General features: G+C 45.2%; 1 protein-coding gene across 1 annotated transcript in view; it reads right to left on the bottom strand.

The window, feature by feature from the left end:
• Nucleotides 1–2,295: 2,295 nt before the first annotated feature.
• PMFBP1 (polyamine modulated factor 1 binding protein 1) overlaps nt 2,296–22,203 on the bottom strand; it is a 41,409-nt gene continuing 21,501 nt past the window's right edge. Inside the window, exons 6-21 of the mRNA XM_033127303.1 lie at nt 21,708–21,878; nt 20,577–20,687; nt 17,902–18,028; nt 17,649–17,806; nt 15,972–16,212; nt 13,761–13,950; nt 13,456–13,609; nt 12,356–12,523; nt 11,947–12,084; nt 8,120–8,284; nt 7,436–7,603; nt 6,971–7,138; nt 6,075–6,178; nt 5,471–5,545; nt 3,053–3,291; nt 2,296–2,521 (exon numbers count right to left, since the gene is read on the bottom strand). Coding sequence (XP_032983194.1) covers nt 2,505–2,521; nt 3,053–3,291; nt 5,471–5,545; nt 6,075–6,178; nt 6,971–7,138; nt 7,436–7,603; nt 8,120–8,284; nt 11,947–12,084; nt 12,356–12,523; nt 13,456–13,609; nt 13,761–13,950; nt 15,972–16,212; nt 17,649–17,806; nt 17,902–18,028; nt 20,577–20,687; nt 21,708–21,878 — 2,394 coding nt within the window. The 3' untranslated portion in view covers nt 2,296–2,504. The remainder of the gene's footprint in view (nt 2,522–3,052; nt 3,292–5,470; nt 5,546–6,074; nt 6,179–6,970; nt 7,139–7,435; nt 7,604–8,119; nt 8,285–11,946; nt 12,085–12,355; nt 12,524–13,455; nt 13,610–13,760; nt 13,951–15,971; nt 16,213–17,648; nt 17,807–17,901; nt 18,029–20,576; nt 20,688–21,707; nt 21,879–22,203) is intronic.

The raw sequence follows: 22,203 nt of genomic DNA, 5'->3' as shown, positions 1-22,203 counted from the left end.
GGTCAGGCTTCTGCCAGGTGTGTTGGCTGCAAGGTTCTGTGTTGGGGCTGAGTCACCGACAGGCTTGGGACTCCGAGGCTCATGGATAGTGGCTCGCGCTCAGTGAGCCCCGGGCACTGGGCTCAGTGCTGACCCAGTTCCACTCCCTTCCTCATTCTGTTCCTGGGATTTGAATTTCCGTCTGCTGTAACTCAATATAAGTTAAAATTTAAGTCAATTTTATGGATGAGTTTGGGAGCCAGGCTTTATCAGCCAGCACCAACTATATACCTCTACTTCCAATCCTTTTACCTCTAACCGCCTTTATTTGGGAATGCAGGTGCAGTGAAGAGAGGGCTTCCGGAGTGAAGAGAGGGCTGTGGCTGCTTGCTGGGGGAGGCTTCTATCTTGGCCCTGGGTTGAAGGGCTAGGAGAAGGAGTCTACCTGCTCTGTGGAGAGAAGTAAGCTGGGTATGTGATCTATTTCCAGACGTCGGCTCGGGATGCAACAGGACAGGGAAAAGACTGCATTTATCACTAACAGGCTGTCACTTTGGTCACAAACTTACCTTCAGATCCTTTAGATAAGAAACATGAGGCCAGAGACATTGTGAAAATGATGCATCCAATCCAACCTTCTATTTTAAAACAAGAATACTTAGCAAGGGACACTTGGCACGCATGGGTGCCACCAGATGAGTGGGGAGGCTCTCCGCCCCCACAGAGGTGCTACCTGAATCTGTTCTGGTTTCGGGACTTCTGCCAGACTCTGCACTTGGGTCTCCAATGTTTTCTTTTTAATTGCGGATCCTTTCCATTCAGATCCACCTTAAAAGTTCCTTCCAGCTTCCATACTCTGATTCTTACCGCCTTTTTCTCAGATAACTGACTCTTTCTAGAGGCACAAAAACATTTCTGTGACAGCAGCCCTGACATGGATTCCTGAGACTGGCTTTCAGACTTCTTGGTGTGAGGGAAGAGTGATGCTGTAGAACTGGAAGTCTGTCCTGGGGTCCCCTGCCTTGCGCACAGTCACATGCTCCTATCCAATGGTGACAGTGCTTTAGATACCTTAGAAATGTCAGCTGTTGAGGGTCTCAGGGTGAGATGGGCTCATCCTGGGGACCCCAGAGCTTGCTTCCCAGGCCGTCTACAGCAGGAGTTTCCTCCTCAGTTGGGCTGCGTAGAGGGCCAACTTGAGTAGAGGGGGCTCAAAAGGCAACCTGGTGGTTCCAGGAGATTCCCTCTTCCCCTCGGTAAGGAAGCGGGCTGAGGGGGAAAGGAATTATACTCCGGGTGGGCAGAAGAGGGTCTTACACAGGATTCTGCGGGCCCCAGGTAGCAGAATCTGAGTGACAGCCTCTCACTGGGCGGCGGAAGCACTCATTTATAATCCCCTTGGCTAAGTCCTAGCTCTGTAATCATTTCTTTCTTTTTTTGTTATTTTTACAGCAGTTTTGCTCTCTATATATTCTAGAAAATATATGCTTATTCTAAACCAAATGGAGGAGACACAATGCAAAGAGCATAAACACACAGGCAACACCCATGACAACAGAGACAACCAATGTGCCTGTCGCCCCCCGCTCACTGCACTTCTGGAATATGCCCGCCCGAGTCCCTGCAGGGGCATTCCGTCCAGCTATCAGCAGTGACCTTTCCTGGCCTTTGTTTGGCTGAGGACGGAGGCAAGACTATTTAAGAATCACTACCAACTAATGGGTTTCTTCCTTCGCTTTTCCTTTTCTCCTACCCAGAAATACAAGTTCTTTCACTTCTTTCTCTTACTTTACCTTCGTAGCTATTTCTGTCAATTTCCTATAGACTAGAATAGAAATTCTAGACATGTAGTCAGTTTAACAAAATCCTACCACAATAAAATAGTTTAGCTGTCCTTGGAGTTTGTTATAATGGAATTTCACTTGTACTGAGCTGGCTGGGGAGAAAAATAAAATTGTTAAAAGGAGGAATGGAATGTGGTGGCCAGGGAGAAAGCAGATGGCTCTCTCTCCCTCCTCCATTTGGAAAATGCGTCACTTATTTCTCTTTCTTTTGGGCCTTACTTTCCTTTTTGAGGTTTTTAGATTTTTTTTCTTCTTAAATTCCAGACAGAGATGAAAAGAATAAAAAAGGAGCTAATTATCTCTTGCTGGTTTAAAAACTAATGCAGAAGCTTTCTGTGGGAATTATAACCGCCTATAAATGTGAAAGAGACCTATAGCATTAGAATGCAGAGGAAACAGGGATGAACACGTTGCTGGGGGCTCGAGGGGACAGCGATGTCGGCGAGACGCCAAGAGCTCACTGAGACTGCTGTGCTCATGTCTTTATTTTGGGGTTTGGGCCTGGAGATGGTAGTATGATTCCAAAGCTCACTCCACTGCAGGAAGTGGACAAAACTCAAACGTTAGCACTTTGCACAACAGGCTGGGACCTTGATATGTTCCTATAAGAGCTGATCCAGGTCAAGAGAGAGTCCTCTGAAAAACATGCGTGGAAATGACGCTTGGGACAAGGCACTGATTCTAGCAATATGAGGAACCTGAGGAAACAGGGAGGAAATGACAGTTTTGATTTAAGGAGAAATTAATGAGGTGATTCCTTAAGGGCTGGCCTCGTGTCCAAGCAGCTCTGTTGCAGTGTGACTTCTTCCCTCTGGGGTAACATAGAGTCTATAGGTGGCAGGACAGGCAGCTGTGGAGCCAGGCTGTGCAGGGGACTGGGGGGTGCTTATGCAGTTTCCAGAACACATTACAGGAGGGAGATACCTATTCTGCTTGTTCTGTTGTCCCCACACTTCCCCAAAAGGGACTGGTCAGGGTAAGTGTGCCTGCGACATGAGGCACTCGGGTATCCGCAAAGATTCTTAGATCAGAACAATAAGCCTTGTCTACAGACAAGGAAACAACTATTTCTAGTCCAGAGTATTGAAGGAAAAGACCTGTTTTCTTTTCCCGATTTGAATTCCCAATCCAGTGAGCTCTTGAAATATAACATCACGCTGTTATTTTTTGACCCCTGGGACTAAGGGACGACATCATAGTAAGTAGCCAAAGACAAACGGCGGACATACCTGAGCAGTGGGGCATCCTGATACACTTGGTGATGTCCACTCTTTGGCTCATGTCCTGGGTTATCCCCCTCCAGCCCAAGGTGCTGCACACTTTCCCCCTTTGTGTGGGCTCCATTTTGCTTGGGCTGAGGGCTTTGGTGCATAACCTTGGGTGCCCGGCTTTCAGCTTCTTCTCCTCTATCTCGGTCTTCAGCTTCTTGTTTTCCTGCTGCAGATGGACCATTACGCTGTGGAGTTGGCTGGGGGGGGAGAAGAAAGGACAGGTGGGTGTTTGGTCTGCTTCTGTTCCTTGGTTCCCCATTGGAAAGGACAGATAAAGGTGCCACAGGAAGGAGGGCTGTGGACGTCCAGTTCCTTCCAGAGCTGGCGTTCTCACACCTTCCTTGAAAATGGAGGCCTGGAAGAAACCCAGGATTGGGGTTGGGATGGACCCAGAACCACAACTCCTCAGCCACTGGGTCGTGTCAGCTCAGACCCTGTTTTCTTATCTGTTAGAGGAAGACAACTGAGTTTGATCTGCCTTCTGGGGTTCATATAAAAATCCAGTTTGACAAATGATAGAAATTTGTTTGGAAGAGCCAGGAAGCTGTTATGAACAACTCCGATCACATGTCCTGTTTCTCATGGCCATGGCTCAGAAACACCGAATTCTGAGGATAAAGCCCAAGTTCCTTCACATTCCTTTGCTGAAAGGTTGGGAACACGGGATCCGACTCTGCTGAGAGCTTGGGTTAGGAACTTATCCCCACTGTACAGGAGAGGAAATGGTGGCTGTGGTGTAGGTGGGGGGAAGATAACAGCATATCTCCTGTGGCTTAATCAATGGCACCTAGTCGTATCAATCACTGTATTTCTCCAAACCAACGCTGAGGGCAGTGGTGACGGTGGGCTCTGGAACCAGACTTCCTGCGTTGGAAATTCTGGTTCTTCCATTTACGACCAAGGGTAAGTTTAGCTTCTGAGTTTCTCTTTCCTCATCTGTAAGTGGGGATTATAACTGCACCCAACTCGTGAGGCCTTATGAAGATTAAATAAGTTAATACATGTAAAGCATTTAGAACAGTGCCTCACATGTGTACATAATAAATATTAGTGGAGCTATTATTATTATTCAAAGATGGGTTTTCCTTCAAATAGGCTCAAGCACACTTGAGAAGGAGAACTACCTGGAACTTGGCACAATATAAGAAAAAGCCTAATGTTTTCTGTTACCCTCAGATTCTAACAATTTTTCTTTTAGTTAAACCCTTTCACAAAATATTTTTGTCTTAGTGAAAATTCTCATGTTTTTTTTTTCCCTAAAGGAAATCAAATAGAGATTTTATCCTCAACTTCTCTTGGCATATGCTTTGTTCTCTTACTCACTATAAACCTGGCCCAGACACCCCTTTCTTTGGAGCCCCTCACGTCATTACCATATGCCATTTGCCACCGGCCTTGCTGGTGGTGTCCTCGCCATACCTTATTCCCTGTCTCTCTGCCACTGTCTCTGGTCCACTCCTGTCAGCACCCCCGATGCCTTCAATACCCCAGACTTTCTATCCATGTCCTGGCCCCTCAGCTCCTACCTCTTTATTCCAATGACCCTGTCCTCTCCTTCAGCTCAGCCACCCCTCCCGAGGTCAAAGCCCAGGCTGAGCTTTCCACAAATGGGTGCCAGGTGTGCTGAGATGTCTCCACCCTTAACTTAGGACTCGGGGCAGTTGCTGATTGGTCAAGCCTGTCAAAAGGAGCCCATAGTAGACCTTTCCAGTATGCTGAACAAATGTGGTCATTTTCTAAGTGTTCCCTGAAGCACTGCCCTAGAGCTTGTCATTACTGGTTACAATACCACCTTTGAAATCTCAATTTTAGACCTCCGTACCTTCACCTCTGTTCCCGAACTTCTAACACTCTTCCCCATCACATTCTCTGCTGACCTAGCTTTGACCATGAAAGTGAAACAAGGCCACAGCGGAGGGGAGAGCAATAAGGAGAAGGACCTAGGTTCCCAAATGACCACGTGGGACAGAGGAATCCCACCACCCTGGACTGCGCGTCTCCTAGAGATGCTCCATCTATGTTCCATGTTCATTTGGAGATCTGTTACAGCAGCTTAGCCCCTCCCCTAATGTCTGCCTTTCAGTGCCTCTTTTCTTCTCAGCATTTCTGACCTCTGAGAATCATAGAAGGTGACAGTGGGAAGGCACTTAGAGAATATTAAGCCCATTTTATTGTTGTGCAGGGAACTAAGACCCAAAGAGGTGAAGTGATGTGTCTAAGGTCACACAGATGCGGATAGGACTAGGGGTCTTTCCAAAGCCCCAGGCCTGTCCTGGGGTCTGATCTGCATACCCAGTGACAAAGCCAGCCCCGGCTCCTGGCTGACCCTTCTACTTAGGGCCCGAGTGGCAGCCAGGATGATGTGGGATGACTTACTCCTTTTCATCGGTCAGTTTGGCGATATATTTAACCTGTTCACGGAGCTTGTTTCCTAATTTCTCATTGGCGATCCTGTAATAAAATCCACAAGAGAAGAGAGTTCCCAGACCCGTGTGAGCAAGAGCATGAGCTGGCTGCAGGGGACACTGGCTGTTCTCAGCAAGGATTGTGCAGGGCCCCAGGCGTCTGCTCGTCACTGGTGCCCAGAGCTGGAGCCCTCCTGGCACCTGGCTTTTAAGAGGACTTTCCATACACAACTGCCGTGCAAAATCTCTGTGATCTCAGGTGAGCTCGAGGGCTCCAGGCATGGAAGCTGGACCCTGGGCTGAGAAGAGCTCTGAACCTCGGTGAAGCATCTATCGCGGAGCTGCTCCATGCCCACGTCAGCAGGGCCTTCTGGACCTGTCTGAAGAGTCGAGGCCTTTTCATTTATCCCCGACCCCTGGGTGTGGGCTGAGACACCCACAGCTTCCCAGGAGGGCAGTGTGCACACACGTGTGTGTGTGTATGTGTGTGCATGTGACACTATTCTTTGGCACGTGTGAGTCCTCAGTTCAGCCCAGGCCTTAGGACCCTGCCTTACTTTTCCTTCCGTCCTTACTTCTGCTCTTTTGCCCATTGTTCCATGTTGGTCATAATCTGATCGTTCTCTCGGTGCAGCCTGCAGGTGTCTTTGGCCACTGACCGCTGGGGCAGGCAACAGGACTTGGGTACAAAAAGAAAAGGAGATAGTAAAAGGTGGGAGCACAGACCCGTCACATCCCGACGCTCAAATCGGGCCTCTTCTCTCTTCCTGGGAGAAGAAACTGACTGCTCTCCAGCCCAGAGTACAGAGTTGGAATGGTGACAGCAGGACTCCACCTCTAGCAGTGTGGGTTGTACCCACACGAAAGTGACATCTTTGAGCCGGCACCATTATAGTAGACACAAAGTAGATTTGTACGCTTATAATAATGACTTTTCAGGCCAAAGGCACTACAGTGGCTTCTTCTAAAAGAGCCAATATGTTAACCCAATTTTTTAACAGATGGAAGAAAAAGTATCTTGAGGAATGGATGCCTTTTTCTAATTGGAGCAAAAACCCTGCGGCCACCCCAAGATATCCTGCGGCTTCCTGCCAGGAAGTGTCACTCTCAGGGAGCCAGGTGGGGCACGCCTGAGTTCTCTTAGCTGACTGTACTGCAGGGTAAGTGAGAGTGTCAGGATGGGCCCTGGAGCGGGCTGCCCGTGGATTATCTAAGTCGGGGGTGGCTGGTGGACCTGACAGGGAGCTGGCACTCTCTCCTCTGGAACGGGGCCTCCTTCTGCTCCATCTCTCTTTCAACAAAGCCACAGGAAGATGACTGGCTTGAGACAGACGTGTGGGCCTAGAACACCCAGACTCTGCTTTGTACCGAATAGAGTGGGGGTCCTCTCCTTGCACCTCCACCCCCACCAAGGGCTAGATTGTCGAATGCGCTGAGAGCACGTGGGAGGAAGTGACCAGAAAGTACCTACCTCCTTTTCATCGGCAAGGAGGTTCTCTTTCAGGGCAGCCATTTCCTCCTGGAACGCCCTGAGCTGCTCTTCTTTAGCGGCCAGCATCTTGAGGTCACTCTGGTGCTGCTTCTGCCACTGCAGCACTTGGTTGCTCATCTCCTCCAGCTTTTTGTCAAACGCGTGTACCTGCTCAGAATGCAAAGTGAGGGGGAGAGCCCTGCTTGCTGTCCTGATCCTACAGGACCCACGACAAGGCCAGAGGGCCCTTTCTTGGCTTCGGGAGACTCGTTAGGGGGTATTTTATTTCCAGCAGCCAGCAGAGGGTGCCCCTGCTCTGATCGTTGCCACCTGGGCCTGAAGCTCATTGGGCCAAGCAAGGGGAGGGAACCGCTCAGCCAAAGGGTGCTGAATAGTTTTGGGTGCAAGAGGCAACCTTGGGGGTCCCCAACAGGGAGGCAGCTTGAGCCCCAGGCTGCTCCTCACCTCTAGCTCACTCTGCTGGTGGAAGCCCTGAAGTTTTTTTAATTCCATGTTGAGCTTTTTCATCCTTTCCTCATAAACCATGATTTCATCTTCCAGATGAGCTTTCCTATCTTGGGCCTGCATCAAGCTCCGGTGCAGGCTCTTGGTCTCTGAGGTCGCTTGATTGAGCTTCCGGGAAAGACCAGGGGATGAGAGTGGCTGTCAGAGCCCTTTGGCCCTGTCTGCTGAGCCCCGAATGGAGAAGGGTTCCAGTCCCTCCCTGCCCTCTGCCCACAGTGGCACAGACACTGACGCCTTGCTAGTGTCCGAGAGAGGAGTGGGCCCTGACAGTCTGCATCCCTGCATTCCCTCCTCTGTTGCCTCTCTGTCCACTACTGTGAACTGATCAGCCAGGCATCATCAGCATAGGGACGGGGTAGGAATTTCCCTGCTAACCCAGGTTTTGGGAAAACCTTGTCCTGGCCCATCCACGGGCAGAAAGACCTGATAGATTTGGCCTCCATCTTTGTCCCCCTTCCCCTACACCCTCACCAAGAGGAAGCAGGCCTTCTCTGGACTGTCATCCTAGCCCATTAAAGGGTTTGCAGACAGCCAGTAGTGCAGGAAATCGACTCCTATTCCTCTCACACTGCTAGGACATTTCTTTGCCCCCAAACAGTCGTGGAGATAGAGGGTGTGACCCACCTTCTCGAGGGCTTCTGTCAGGTCATCTTGGCTGGCGATTGACTTCCGGGATAATTCCTCATAAGCTGCTTTACTGACCATGGTCTGGAGACATTGCTTCTCTTTCTGCAGATTCGTGTCTAGCTGGGCCTGCAGACACGCTAAGACCTCCTTCTGTTGGGCTATCTTTAGGGAGTGGGAAGATCACTGTCAAGGTTCATGGCTGTAGAGGCATGCTCCGTGTCTGCAGGAAATGGACAAGCCCTGGGCTCTCTTCTCTCTGCACTAACTGCACAGCAGTATGTGATAATCCCCATTTCATCTCATTGTTGTAAAAGGAAGAGCTGCCTTTCCAGGCTATTCTGCACCCCTCTATGCACAGTTCCCCTTCTAGTTAGCATGACGCCCAAATACAAGAAGTACTGGAGGTACTGGGCCATGATGTGACAAGTACATGAAAATCCTTTTCACAGACTCTGCAGCCTTTGATAAAGATCTGGAATCCAATTCTAGGATGGGAGATGTGGTAAAACATTTCAATCATGTGCATTATGTCTCCCATTGTTCCTGACATAATTCACTAGACCTGATGCACCACGAAAGTAGGGCCATGCATGCTTTATTCATCACTGTATCCCACTACCTGTAGCTCAGGGTACGGCACGTACTAGGTGCTCAGTAAATTCGAAATGTTTTTTTGTTTGTTTGTTTTGGACTAAGTGAAATATTGCATTGGGCAATATTTGGAATTAAGGATGCATTGAATATATAGTTCTGGAAGAAGTGTGTTTAAAAACTGAAGTCTGTGTCTTAAACTTGGTAACGAGTATTCATTATAGTTAAAAGGAATTGAGATCTGGAATTAGAGGATCTGTGTTGAGGCCCTGGTAGTTGTTTACTTACTCTCTCTGAGTCTCAGTTTCCTCTTCTGCAAACCGGGATAATTTTATAGAGTTTTTGTGATGATCAAATGAGATTACGTATGTAAAAAGGGCTTTGTAAGGTATAAATAACTGTGCACCTGTGAGTTATGATCATGAATATGTTAAGTAATTAGCCGTCTTATTATATACTTTAAGTATAGGACAGAGATCTACTTGTAAGTCTGGAAGCAGGAGGGAGACCTTAGAAATTCAGATGCCTGAGTTCTATTCTTTGGTTATTCTAGTACACTGTATTCTCCGGTGGCTATCCACAGAGAAACATACTCTTTTGGGCTTCTTTCTTCAGTAACTGCTCAGTGCTTGAAGTTTATTATTTTTCCAGATGGAATTTTGAGTATCTTTGACCCTAGAAATTAGTGAAATATTTACATGTCCGGGGGGTAAAACTAATCCTAAAGATAGAATAATTTGGTCTTCTGGAAATAAAAGTGCATTGTTTCTGGAGACTTCTGAAAAACATGGAGTCAACTGGGTATGCCCAGTAAACCAGGGGAGTCACTGGAGAAACCAGGGGAGTCACTGGAAGATGTTGATAATTGTTGGCCAAATCAAAAAATGTCACCATAGGGGTGAGATACGAAAATAAGAGTGGTGAAAAAAATCACAGTGATGCTAGAAGTTAAAATGGAGGCTTTAGCTTCAATTTCTCTAACATGAGTGGTTTATCTTAGAGAAAGACACCAAAAAAACTATATGTAGACGTATGTAAATTACAGAATGAAGGAGTTTTAATAAAAGTTCTCATAAAGATCTACTCTTTCCTTACCTAGATGGTCTTATAGGTGAATTCCACTAAGTCATCCTTGATTCCTCAGTTTCTCTCACATTCCATCAGTTAGTCTGGTGATACCACCAAAACGCATCCTGAGTTTGCTACCTTCTATCTTCACTGACACCACTCTAGCTTGGATAGTAACAGGCTTCCAGCTGGTTTCCTTACACCCATACCTATCCCTCTCCCTAGTCCATTTCCACACATTAGTCAGAGTTATATTTTTAAAACTTAAATCAGGTCAAATTACCTCCCCTGCCCGTTTGAGGAAATTTCATCAATGTCTATCAATTGCTCTTAGAATAAAACCCAGAATTTCTTAACACAAGCTACAATGTCTACCCCTACCACTTTTTCTCCTCTCATCCTATACCGATATCCTTCTTAATTACTACACTCCAGTCGTACTATCCTTATTTCATTTCTTAGAACATTCTAAGTGTTGTATTAAAAGACTGCTACATGGTACATAGGACTAAAACTAGGAATACAAGGGTGGGCTGAAATTGGGATCAATTAATTAATTTTATTCACCACATTACAGGAACATCACACTGAAACAGGTGGATTCCACTAATGTCAAAAGCAAGAAAATGCTGCTAGTGTTGTACTGTCCAATGCACTAAGGCAACAAACATGAAATAAGAATATACGTATATTACAAAGGTTTAGAAAATTGTTGCTTGCAAATGATATAACCACGACTTAGAATATCCATGAGCAGCAACTGAAAAACTATTACTACTTACAAGTGGGTTTAATAAGATGTCCAAATACAGAAAAAATACATAAAAATAAATTAGCTTTCTTATTATTAACAGTAATTAATTATAAAACATAGTAGAAAAATGTCCTAGAATCAAAGAGATGGAAAGAATCTCACAATATATTACCTTGACTTCAGATGGGAAATTTAAAAATTGAGATATGGAATATTTATGAAAGGAAATGCATTTTAGAATGCAAAACTAAGCCTCTTTCTAAAGGTTGTTTCAACTAATTCAATAAGTCCACTATATGAGGGGCATGCTTTTTAAAAGTTCAACACGCCCACCTGCACATAAAACCCTCTAGCCTCCTGATTCCCATCAAAGGGATTCTGAAATTAGTGCTTTTACTTCCACATTTGCATAACTATCTTCTGGCAAATGAGATGGCGGGTCCATATTAAACACTTAGGTAGTATCCCTTCTATTCAGAGAGGATCCTTGGGGATCAGAGTAACTCAGAGTCAACTCTGGATCACAGTAAAGGACAGATTTGTATCTCTGGAGGAAAAAAAGTCAGAAATGTGTTTCTCTGCTGTCTAGCATGGTAGCCACCAGCCACACGAGGCTATTTACATTTAAATGAAATTAATATTAAAATGATAAATTCCATTCCTTAGTCATCCTAAGCCATATTGCAAGCACTCCACAGCCACATGTGACTAGTGGCTCTCGCATTAGACGGCTCTAACACAGCACTTGTCCATCATTGCAGAAAGTTCTATGGGGCAGCGCTGTTCTTACAGATAGAACAGTCGTGGTGTTTTAAGATTAACTTTCTTCTTGTTAATAAAGTGTGAAGGAATCAGAGCTGTTGGTCGCTCATTCGTGATCCCAGAGAACACCTAATAAGATGCTGTATTTGTTTCTTGCCCAGAAAGGTGGAATGTATTCAATTGGGGAAAGTATTGTCATTCATGATGTAGGGGAAAGAGGTTAGACATCAGAGCCAGATGATCCAAATTCAAATACTGGTCCATCCCATCTCTTACTCATTACTCCCTTTGAGCCTCAGCCTGTCTTTCTTCTGTAAACCGAGGATCATAGTAACGAATGTCTTGTCGGGAGTAAAGCGGACGGAAGGCATGTAAAGACTTAAGTAGACAGTCACTAAATGGTGACCGAACTTAAGCACAGAGCCTCGCATGTGTCAGATGCCACTTATTCCTTTCTGTCATCTTTACCTGTGATGGCACATAACCATCTCCTCCCCCACCCCCTTTTGAGCTTTGGTATTATTTTTGGAAGTGTTCCCTAGCAAACTGCCCCAAACAAGGGATTCACTCAACTCTGGTCTCAAATGCAACACTGGACGGCTTGATGCCAAGCCCAGATAGTTTTTTACCCCGTTGGGGTTTCACTCACCTCACTATTCAGCTCTTGGATGACTTTCTGGGAGGCGCTGTATTTGCTGAGAGAGGAATCCCGCTGTGTAGTACATTGCTTTAACTGTGCTTTGAGAGTCTCATTTTCCTCCTCCAACTTTAGCAAATTCTCTTTTGACTGCTCCCCAATTAAAGAACAAAGCCCAGAAAAGAGGTGTTACCCTCAAACTCTGGCAGAAGCCCACTCCTTCTTCCCTCACCCACAGCTCCATCTGCCTCCTGCAGTATCTCGGGCCTTCTCTCTCTCCTCCCCACTGGCCTTTCTCCCCTTCTCTCCCTCCTCTCCTGTGGTCTGAGTGCCCATAGCTTCTGTAGCCCGCAAGGCCTGGCTGGACTCATATCTGGCCCTGTATTCATGACCCTGACTTGTCCCGGATTCTCCTTCTCACCATCTTTTCTTTCTTTTTTTCTTCCTGTCGGAGTGACTCAATCTCTTGCTCCAGCACCTTCTCCCGTTCTTTGCTCTTTTTCAATTGCTCCCGTTTCTCCTCTAGTAACCTTGTTGCCTCCTTAAGCTCCTCTTCTAGAGTGGTTTTGGTGCAACCTTGCTCCCTGTGCTGAGAAAATAAAGACTGGACTGAAAGATAGTCTTAGACTGTATTTTTTTTGTAAAACAAACAAACAAACAAACAAACTCAGAGAACTGTACATAGAGAATGGCTGAAATAAATAGGAGGACAACTCCTTAGTGATTTAGCATGTATGATAAACAAGTTTCCTCTGATGTTCAGCCACATTTTAAATTTGTTCAATTAGCTACACCAGCTTACTTTATTATGGATCCAGTGCCCATAGCATCAACCTTCTCTCCCATGTACCAAATCTTTTCACATAAAAACCTCTTTGAAAAAAGTTAAAAAAATCTTAGAAAAGCACAAAAAGAATAATTCAGAGATCAAAGACTTTAAATGAACTGACAGGGATAGCTTTTGAATCCCAGAAAAAACAACAGTGTCCTTTGACTATTTTTAAGCTTAGCCCTTGAAAATGCTTATTATTGGTCCTGGAAATGTTAGTTGGGAGGAGGTCTGGGCAGTTCATACTAAATGCTGTTCTTGCTAACTGTTAAAATGTAGCACAGTATTTTGCAGATGCAGCTGTACACAAAATAAACTTGACAGAACTCAACCAGATAAGTGTAGCCAATTGTAAAGAAGAAATCAAGGTGTAATTAAACAAATAGTGTATATAAGTAAGCAATGGCTAAGTCTCCCTTCAGGGAGACAGAGCTTTGGATGTGAACCCCCTGTCTCCTTTACTAGGTGCAAGTAAATAAAACTGGCTAACAACAACCATGGTTTATTCTTGACTAGAACACCTCAAGTTCAGGAACAGAAACAGGAGCTGACTGGCTGGCTTAGCATTCTAACACAAATTCTGGACAATCAGTTTGCAATGGATTGGTGGTGGCATTGTCCAAATAAAGACCAATATATTTAATGTCAAGCAGAGCAAATGCTTGAGCTGGCTGCCTACTGGGCCTTCATACCTGGTGTTGAATGAGTTTTATACGATCTAGCAGGTCATTCAGTTTCATATTCTGCTCAGCCACTGTCTTCTGAAGCTGCCTCTTTTCCTTGTCTGCATTTTCAAGCTTCCTCAGGGCCTCCGCGAGTTCTGATGTCAGCTCCTCTACCCGTTTCCTAAAAGCAAAACGGCAACAACTTGGGTATCTGTGTTGGTGGGCTGTGAGCTGGCCGCACAGGGTCTGCTATCCCATTTCTGGGCAGCTGCCCACAGTGTCCGGACGGGCTCACCAGGGACAGAGCATCTCTGGAGGTGAACCTGTGGTACCTGTTGGGTGTGAGTTCCTCTTCAGCCATCAAGGAATCCTTCTGTAGCTTCTGAAGCTCTCTCTGCAGCTCCTGGATAGTGTCTGCCTTCTGCTTCTCCAGGAAAATGCAGTTTTGCAGTTTCCTCTGGGAATCCTCCAGGTTACTCCTTGCCAGAATGGCCTCTTCTTTATACTGGGCTGCTTGCTGAGCTGCAGAAGATGGGAGACAAGCCGGGGGCACGTTCGTGTGAGAAGATCAGACTCTCGTCTCAGACCAGTTACAAAGTCTGTTCCTTCATTGTGTGGCCTGCTTCAATCCCCAATCTGTCCTCATTTCTCTCCATTTCATTATGACTCCCAAGGAGCACTGTTAAATTATCTGCTTCAACTACTCTCCTTGACTGAAATTAAACAACTTGGTAGAAATTGCTCAGTATCTCTTACGTGACTCATCCTATCATTAGGGACACATCTGGACCTCACAGAGGTTAGAGCCTAGTGAGGGCGCCATAACTGGCCCACCTGATATACAGACCACTGTAATGTTAAACTTGCAACGACTGAACTTGGGAATCAAGACCAGTGTGAGCAAGAACAGCTGGAGATGGACTGACAGAGGAACAGAGGTTGAGCTGGGCCTTAGAAGAAGTACGGGAATTCCAGGTGGGGTGACACTAGACTAAACGCTAGGTGAAGGGAATGCAGAAGGCATATAGGAAGAGACTGGTTTAATTGGAAAGGAAACTGGGTAGGAAACTGGTAGACAGAGTTGAGTAAGTGCATTGACGAGAGGGGGCTTTGAAAGACTTTGAAAGCCTGAGGGAAATGTTTAGACTTGATTCTGTGGGTTCTTGCGTGGGGACCTGACATAAAGGAGAGAGTGCTTTGGGAAAATTGGAATGGATTAGAATAGAGAAAGACTCCCCACAATATCCTTTTAGCCCACGTCCTTGCCTTCTCTGGGTATGAAGGGAAAAACATCCAAATAAGTTGCTTACTGGGTTTTCTCTACGTCAAATACATCCCCACATCCTATAGTTTCTACTATGGTTTCTACTTTAAACATCACTCTCTTCTCCATTTTTTCAGCCTGGGATATTTGAAGAAAGATGGTGTCACTACAGAAATAATTATGTACCTTGGAAGAAAGGAGAAAATTTTATTTTATCTTATTTTTTTAAGCAGGGAAGAAAATAGGTTCAATTTTGGGAATGTTGAGTTAGAGGGGATGGTGGTTGCCCAGGTGGAGTTAGTCTCTAAGACTAGACTGGCCACAGGTATGAAATCAAGGCTGGGGCCCTAGGTTTTGGAGTCATCGGTAGGGAAATGCAGCTATAAGGAGAGGCACTCACTAAGGAATGAGTGTGGAGGGAGAGGAGAAAAGGAGAAGGGTAGTCTTACAGATGAATGATTACTGTTGGGGCAAGAGAGAAAGGAGGAAACAATGGCGAATTTGTGGAAGAACAAGGGACCTATTATGTCTCCAAAGCTAAGAAACACTTGTTGAGGTATGGGGGCCAACAGCATAGATACACACAGAGGGTTAAAGGAGGGTGAAGAAGGAAGCCAGGGTTTGGACCTTCACTCCGTCACGCCCCCCAATTTCTACGTCACTCACATAACATAAAATTTACCCTTAAAATTTAGTTCAGTGGGCTTTGGCATATTCATAAAGGTGTACAGCTATCACCAATATCTAATTCCAGAACATTTTCATGTCCGAGGCAAGAAGTTATTGGTGACCTCTGAGAAAGGGCTTTTAGCAGAGGAACAAGGACACAATCCACAGAGCATACTGTGCAGGAGAGAAAGTTTGAAGCCAAAAAAAAAAAAGAAAGAAATCAGGGAAGGAAGAGGTGACGTGTGTGATGAAGGTTCTGGAGAAGATGGAGTGACGTGTGGTGCAAAGCAGCATGGCACAGAGCCCCGTCCTCCCCAAGGTGAGGAAAGGAGAGGAGCTTCATCTGAACGGCTGAGAAAACAGTGGGCAGTTCACTTTCCCCAAATGGGCACCTGCTATGTGGTGAAGATTCCAGAGAGAAGGTGAGGTTGGGGGTGAGTGAAGGCGTTCAAGACAGCGGTCGTAACTGCTGTGCGATGTGAGATGAGATCACGAGGTTTGGAGTGAGGCAGTGGGGAGGCAGAGGAAGTGGCCATTTAGAGAGAGAACGGGGATGCTCTAGCCCCGTGTGTTGGAAGCGTGCTGGGGTCAGTGCTTGCTGGGGCCTCACCAGCCAGCCTCTGCTGCTGTTGGGCATCTTTGAGACAGCCCTTCAGCTTCTGGATCTCAACTCGCGTGGCCCCACACTCCACCTTGCACTTATTCTGCTTCGCCTCCTGGATGGCGATTTCGAGTTCTGTTGTCATTAGTTGCTGGTTCTCCAACTCCATATCTTTTTTCATGAGTGTTGTCTGAACCTGTGCCAGTTCCTTCTCTAGCTCATGCAGCATTTCATCTTTCTCTTGGAGGAGCTGAGGAAAGCCAAGTGTTAATGCTAATAAAGGTCTAAAGAGAGGCAGGGTGAAATCAGTCAGAGGTTGTCCCAAGCCCTCTTCCAGGTGCCATCTTCTCTTGCCTGGATATCGCGATGGCCTCCTACCTGGGCTCCCTACCTCCCCTCATGCTGTTCTCACTTTAGCAGCCAGAGAGGGGGCCCCTAAAAATACAAGTCAGATACCTCTGCTGAAAACCCTCCACTCCATCTTGCTTAGAAAAAGGGCCCCCAGGATGCTCACGATCTGGTCCTTGGTTACCAGGCTGACCTCACCTCTGGCCACCCCCACCCCTCTCTGCGTTAGGTGGTCTCCTGGAGCACTCCAAGCAGACTCCCACTTGAGGGCTTTTGCACTTGCTGTTCCCTCTGTCTGGAATATTCTTCCTCAAGACCTTTGCCTGGGTGACTCCCTCACTGCATTCAAATCACTTCCCAGTGCCACCTTGTCACCTGAGCAGCCTGTGTAAAACAGCCGCCAAGCTGTTTTAGGGATTTATCAGTATCTGACATTATGTATTAATTTTGTTATCTGTTTATTGTCTGTTTTTCCACACTGGAATGTAAGCTTCATGAGAGTAGGGATGTTGCATGTTTTATTATATTCCTAGTGCCTAGAACAGTGCTTGGCATATCGTAGGGGCTCAAAGATATTTGTTGGATGAATATATGAATGACTCAAAGCTGTTCATCCAGACTCCTTGCTTCTTGTCATCTCTCCAAATGCCTCCATTTTGACTGGTGGTCACCTCTGTACCTTGAAATAGGAGGTGTGAATGACCAGTCATTTGGATTATTCCTACTAGCTCTGATAAAAGTAAGAGTTGGATAGTATTAACTACAAAAGCTTGCATTGGCTTCACAACCTTTCTGTCCTTGGTTTCATTCCCAGACTTTTCCAGGATCTTGATTTATGTTGGCAACTATAGATCTTCTAGGCCATAGCTCCATTAATATTTCCCAAATACCTGATTTGCATATTCTAAGATATTCATAATTTTTAAAATTGAAATTCACTTTATATTCTTAATAAGGTAACACATTATTTTATAGTACTTCTTTCCACTATCAAGCATGAACAAAAGCAAGGCAACAATGCAGGAGTGTCCCAAACTCTCTACCTTGCAAGGCTGTGGAAGAACCTTTATCTTATAGACTCAATATCTCTTATCAAGTTCCCTGGATAATGCTATTGTATTGTATTGTATTGTATTTATTTATTTAGTAATTAGGAGAAACACCAAAGATGTGCTCAGAATCATCTCTGGGCCTGAGGTGCCCACAGGCCCATCTCACAGGTATTGATGCTCCCCATGCAATCACCGTGGGTGCAGAACTGCCGAACCCGCCCGACCTGGCCAAGGCCTGGCCTCACAGCCCTGTTGGTGGTTCCACCTAGAGAGCTCCTCATCTTACCGTGTCTTTCTTCAAACCGAGCTTCTGTGTCTCAGTGAATTGCACCTGCAGCTCCTGCAGCCGCCTCTGCAGGATGACGACCTCCTTATCCTTCCTGTCCACGTGGGCAGAGGTCTCCTCCCGCAGCCCGTGCAGGTCCAGCTCCAGCTTCATCATGTCTACCACGGGATGAGGCAGAGCGCTTCTTGCTCAGACATGGGTTCTGGCTTCCTCTGGCTCCCCTGCCACAGCCCACCAGCCCCGCCCCCTTTACCCTTCATGATGTTTTTCTTTTGTTCCGACACAGCTTCCAGCTCCATGCGCAAGTCCTTCACGAGGTTCTGGTACTCCTCCACGTGCAGGCACTGGCTGTCTTTCTGCTCCTGCAAGTGCTTCAGTATCTGGGCAGATGGAAGAAGGTCAGGGCAGGATGAGGACATGGGGGAAGAATGCTTTCTAAAATGCTGAATATCCACAACAGGCAAATAAATCCGTAGGGTAGAAAGTAGGGTAGTGGTTGCCAGGGGTTGGGCGAGGGAGGATGGGGAGTGACTGCTCATGGGTATGTGTTTCTTTTTGGAGTGATGAACATGTTCTGGAATTGGTGGTGATGTTGCCTAACTCTGTGAATATACTAACAGCCACTGAGTGTACACTTTACATGATGAATTTTATGGTCTGTCAATTACACCTCAATTTTAAAAACAGGAAGAGAGAATTAGAAAGAAAAGGATGTGGCAGATTTCTCACACTCACATGGAATGTACACAAAAGAAGCCATTTCTTCCTCCCTGCAACAATCAATGTCATTGATAGAGCATCTACTATGTACCAGGCACTGTTCTGGGTGCTGCAAACAATACAGACGCAAAGCTTTGCCCCCATGGACCTGACCTTCTGGTGGGGCGAGACAGACAAAGAGCATAATAAGTAATGACCTACAGAAAATGTTCAAAGTTGATAAAAGCTATGGAAGAAACAAACAGAACAGCAAAAGGGGAACGGAGAGGATGGGGTGGGGTGGGGATGTGGGGTTGCCATGTTAAATAGGATGGATTGGTTGGCCTCACTGAGAAGGTGGCCTCTGTGCAGGGATTTGATGGCGGTGAGGTATCTGAGGGAAGAGTTTTGCAGACAAAGGGACTAGCCAGTGACGAGGCTTCAGGGAGGAAACATGGAGGAAGCCATGTCATTACAGTGGAGCGAGTGATGGGGAGAGGAAGAGATGAGGTGAGGACGTCAGGGGTCAGTCACATCACTTGGGGTTTGTATTTCCTCAGCAGGAACTTTGACTTCTACCCTGAAGGAGAGGGGAATGGGCTGTAACCAAGAAAAGGCAGGAACACGTACATGAAGGAGCTGAGAAGGGGGGCAATGAATTGTCTGGGCATCAAGGAAGGCTGGGAGGAGATAGTTACGTGATTTCAGAGTTGACAGTGAGGGAAGGCTGCAGCAGGAAGACAGGAGACTGCTGGAGCAGTACGGGGCAGCCATCATATGACCCGGGTGTGGGCAGCGCAAGGACTCGAAGGGCCAGGCTATGCCCGGCCAGCAGAGCAGGAGAGGACCTCCAGCATTAACTGTGATGTGAGTGGTTCCATTCCTAACAGAATAGCCAGGTATTCAACGTGAAGACTTTGAATAGAATACAGAAAGTGGCGGGGAAGATACACTCTGTTTCTTGGGAAAGCATCATTTTAAAAAATGAAGAGTTAAAGAGGAATTAGTATTTAGTGAATATAGAGTCTCAGTTTTGCAAGATGAGAAAGTTCTAGAGATTTGTTGCACAGCAATGTGGAGATACTTAACACTACTGAACTGTATGTTTAAAAAAAAGTGGTAATAATGGTAAATTTAATGTCATGTTTTCACTACTCCAAAAAAAAAAAAAGTGAATGGAGAAAGAAAGACATTTTTCAGAAAAAAATAAACCAGGAGTGTTATGAGATCTTGCTGTAGGTCAGGATGTAAATAACATGGATCTGACCTTTAAAATACATATTGACAAATATTATAATAACTCTGCATATTGCCAGGTGGGTACTAGACTTATGGAGGGGTGGGGGACCTCTTCATAAATGATATCAATGTCTAACCACTATGCTGTACACCTGAAACTAATATAAAATAACACTGAATGTCAAGCATAATTGAAAAATTAAAAAATAATAAAAAAATAAAGTAAATATTGACAGATGTCCAAGGAGGAACTCCAAAGTTCAATATTGATCCCTCATTCATTCATTCAAGCTTTCTGGGATCAGAAAGTCCTGGAAAGAGAAGAGTTTCCACTCTCTCGCTAGGGGACCCTTTGGAGAGCTCCTGTGTATTGTCTAGTCTCTCTGCCACCCCTCTTTGCCCCTATTTCAGCATCTGCAGGCGGCCCTCACCAGCCCACAGCCTGGCCTCATGGGGCAGGCTTTGCCTTGTACGTCAAGTTCAGGCACCACTTGCCTAGGAGGGGACATAACCTAGTTTTTACTGTTGGTTGGTAAAATCTTGCGATTTATTTACATGATTTAAATGCTTATTCATTATTAGAATCAACTTTTGAGATGGCTTTGAATTTTGAAACCATCAAGTTTTCAAAAAACGAGAGTGAACTTAAATTAATAATCTTCCCTAAATTTGCTACTTTTCAACTCTAACCAGAAACTAGAAGACTGGAATGGTCCTTCTGAATCTAGTAAGCTTATAGGAGTCTTGTTTAGGTATACTGTTGGAAGTGCATTAAGAGGAAAGTGCAATTCCTAAATTCAATTCCAAAATTCCAATCTAATGCTGCCAGACACACTTGCGGCTTGGCATATATTATATACAGTATCCTTGTGGCAGGGCCAACCAGAGTCACACAAATTTAATGTAAAATTTAAAAATAAGCAGGAACACCCAGAAGCAAACCCAAATTGGCCTGACTCATTAGGCACAAATAAGCAAAAGTTCTCCTACCTTTTTGATGTCTTCACAATCTTCTGAGGAGCTAGGAGGATGTCGGTGGGTGGCCGTATAAGAAGCAAAGTCTGCTTGTAATTTTATCAAAGCCTCTTCACGCTCCAAAACCTGCAAACAGGCACAGGTCAGTTATGGTGCATGATCAATATAACGTGTTTATTACTGAGTGCTGTTTTAGCAGGGTGTTCCTTTTATCAGCCTAAGATTGTGGTAGCATTGTATAATTCATCATGCACTTCCTGTGGGGTTGGTATGTGAAAGGAATTACGTACTCAATCTTACATTAAAGTTCACTAAGGCATAGACAATGATTTGTCTTAAGTCTGTCAGTGGCCACATTTTGGACTCCCTCCTGATCCTCTGTGTGGTCCAGTTTATTAGGCAGAAGAAGGCTCTTTAGAGACTGTGATGGAAAGATGCAACTAATCTATCAGAAGATGGGGTTCAAAGTTCAAGAACTAAAGAAGAAAGTTTTTTTACGGGATGGGTGAATGTGTACGTACTTTTTTTAAATTAAAAAAAACATGAAATTTTTGTTCTTGCTTGTTGAGAATAATTCAAAAAATTCAAACCTAAGCATCAAAACTAAGAAGTGAAAACTTTCTCTCCACTTAGTCTCCCCTCTCTCACTTATTCTCCCCTCTCTCACTTTCAATAAGTGGGAGGGGGCACTACTGGCAATTTCCAGGATATACTTCTATTTCATGATCAAAGACGTTAAAAAAACAAAGGTGGAATTAAACTATGCATAAGATTCTGCAACTTACTCTCATCAATATATCACAAGCATCCTTTCAGGTAGCCCTTACAGATCTGCTTAATCCATTTCCTTGGCTGCATATTATTCCATAATATGGATATCTCTAACGATTTCTCAATCACTTTCACAACTTCCCTACTGATGGGCACTTACGTCGTTGTGTGAAAGATTTTAAGTCTCTTTACAATCTTGAACTCAGTGTGGGTTGAGGGGATGTATACCATGGAGAATACGAACAAAAGGCAAGAACAAGTATATCTAAGACATTTGAGGAGTCTTGGTGAAAGAGATTACTTTAGGTGACCCTTTTTTTCCTCCTGGCATTATTTTGGGTGTCTCAGAAAAATGTTCTAGAAGAAGGCACTTACCAAAGCGTTACTGCAGGCTAGCTTATTTCGAAGTTCCTGGATTAGATCGTCCTGGTCAGAGACCTTTTGCCAGACTTCAGACAATCGTTTCAGGGTCTCCTGATGCTCTTGAATCATGCAGGAAGAAGTGTATATACGCACCTTTGAATGATCACCCTTGTTCTCAGGTTCCTGGGATATTTAAAAATAATGGGTGGTTTTGTTCGTAATTTTTGAGTTAACTTCAGAATATTATGAGCATGAAAAATATCTAGACCTATATTCTACAAGTTTATGTTCATATATGTGAATCATAACTTTCTTAACAAAAACAAAGTTATCAAGTATATACACATGGTACAAAGTTCAAACAGTTCACGAGAGAATACCCTGAAAAGTCAATCTTCCTCCCACGTGGCCTCTGTGACTCAGGGCCCCTCCTCCATCACAGTCTTCAATACCAGTGTTGTGGGCAATCTTTCCAGAAATATTTTATGCATTTATGTATATGTATATA

The sequence above is a fragment of the Rhinolophus ferrumequinum genome, chromosome 15 (assembly GCF_004115265.2).
Source record: "Rhinolophus ferrumequinum isolate MPI-CBG mRhiFer1 chromosome 15, mRhiFer1_v1.p, whole genome shotgun sequence".
In the NCBI taxonomy this organism is placed as follows: Eukaryota; Metazoa; Chordata; class Mammalia; order Chiroptera; family Rhinolophidae; genus Rhinolophus; species Rhinolophus ferrumequinum.
Note: the sequence above shows the minus strand (reverse complement) of the source record. Positions and strands in the feature narration are given on the sequence as shown.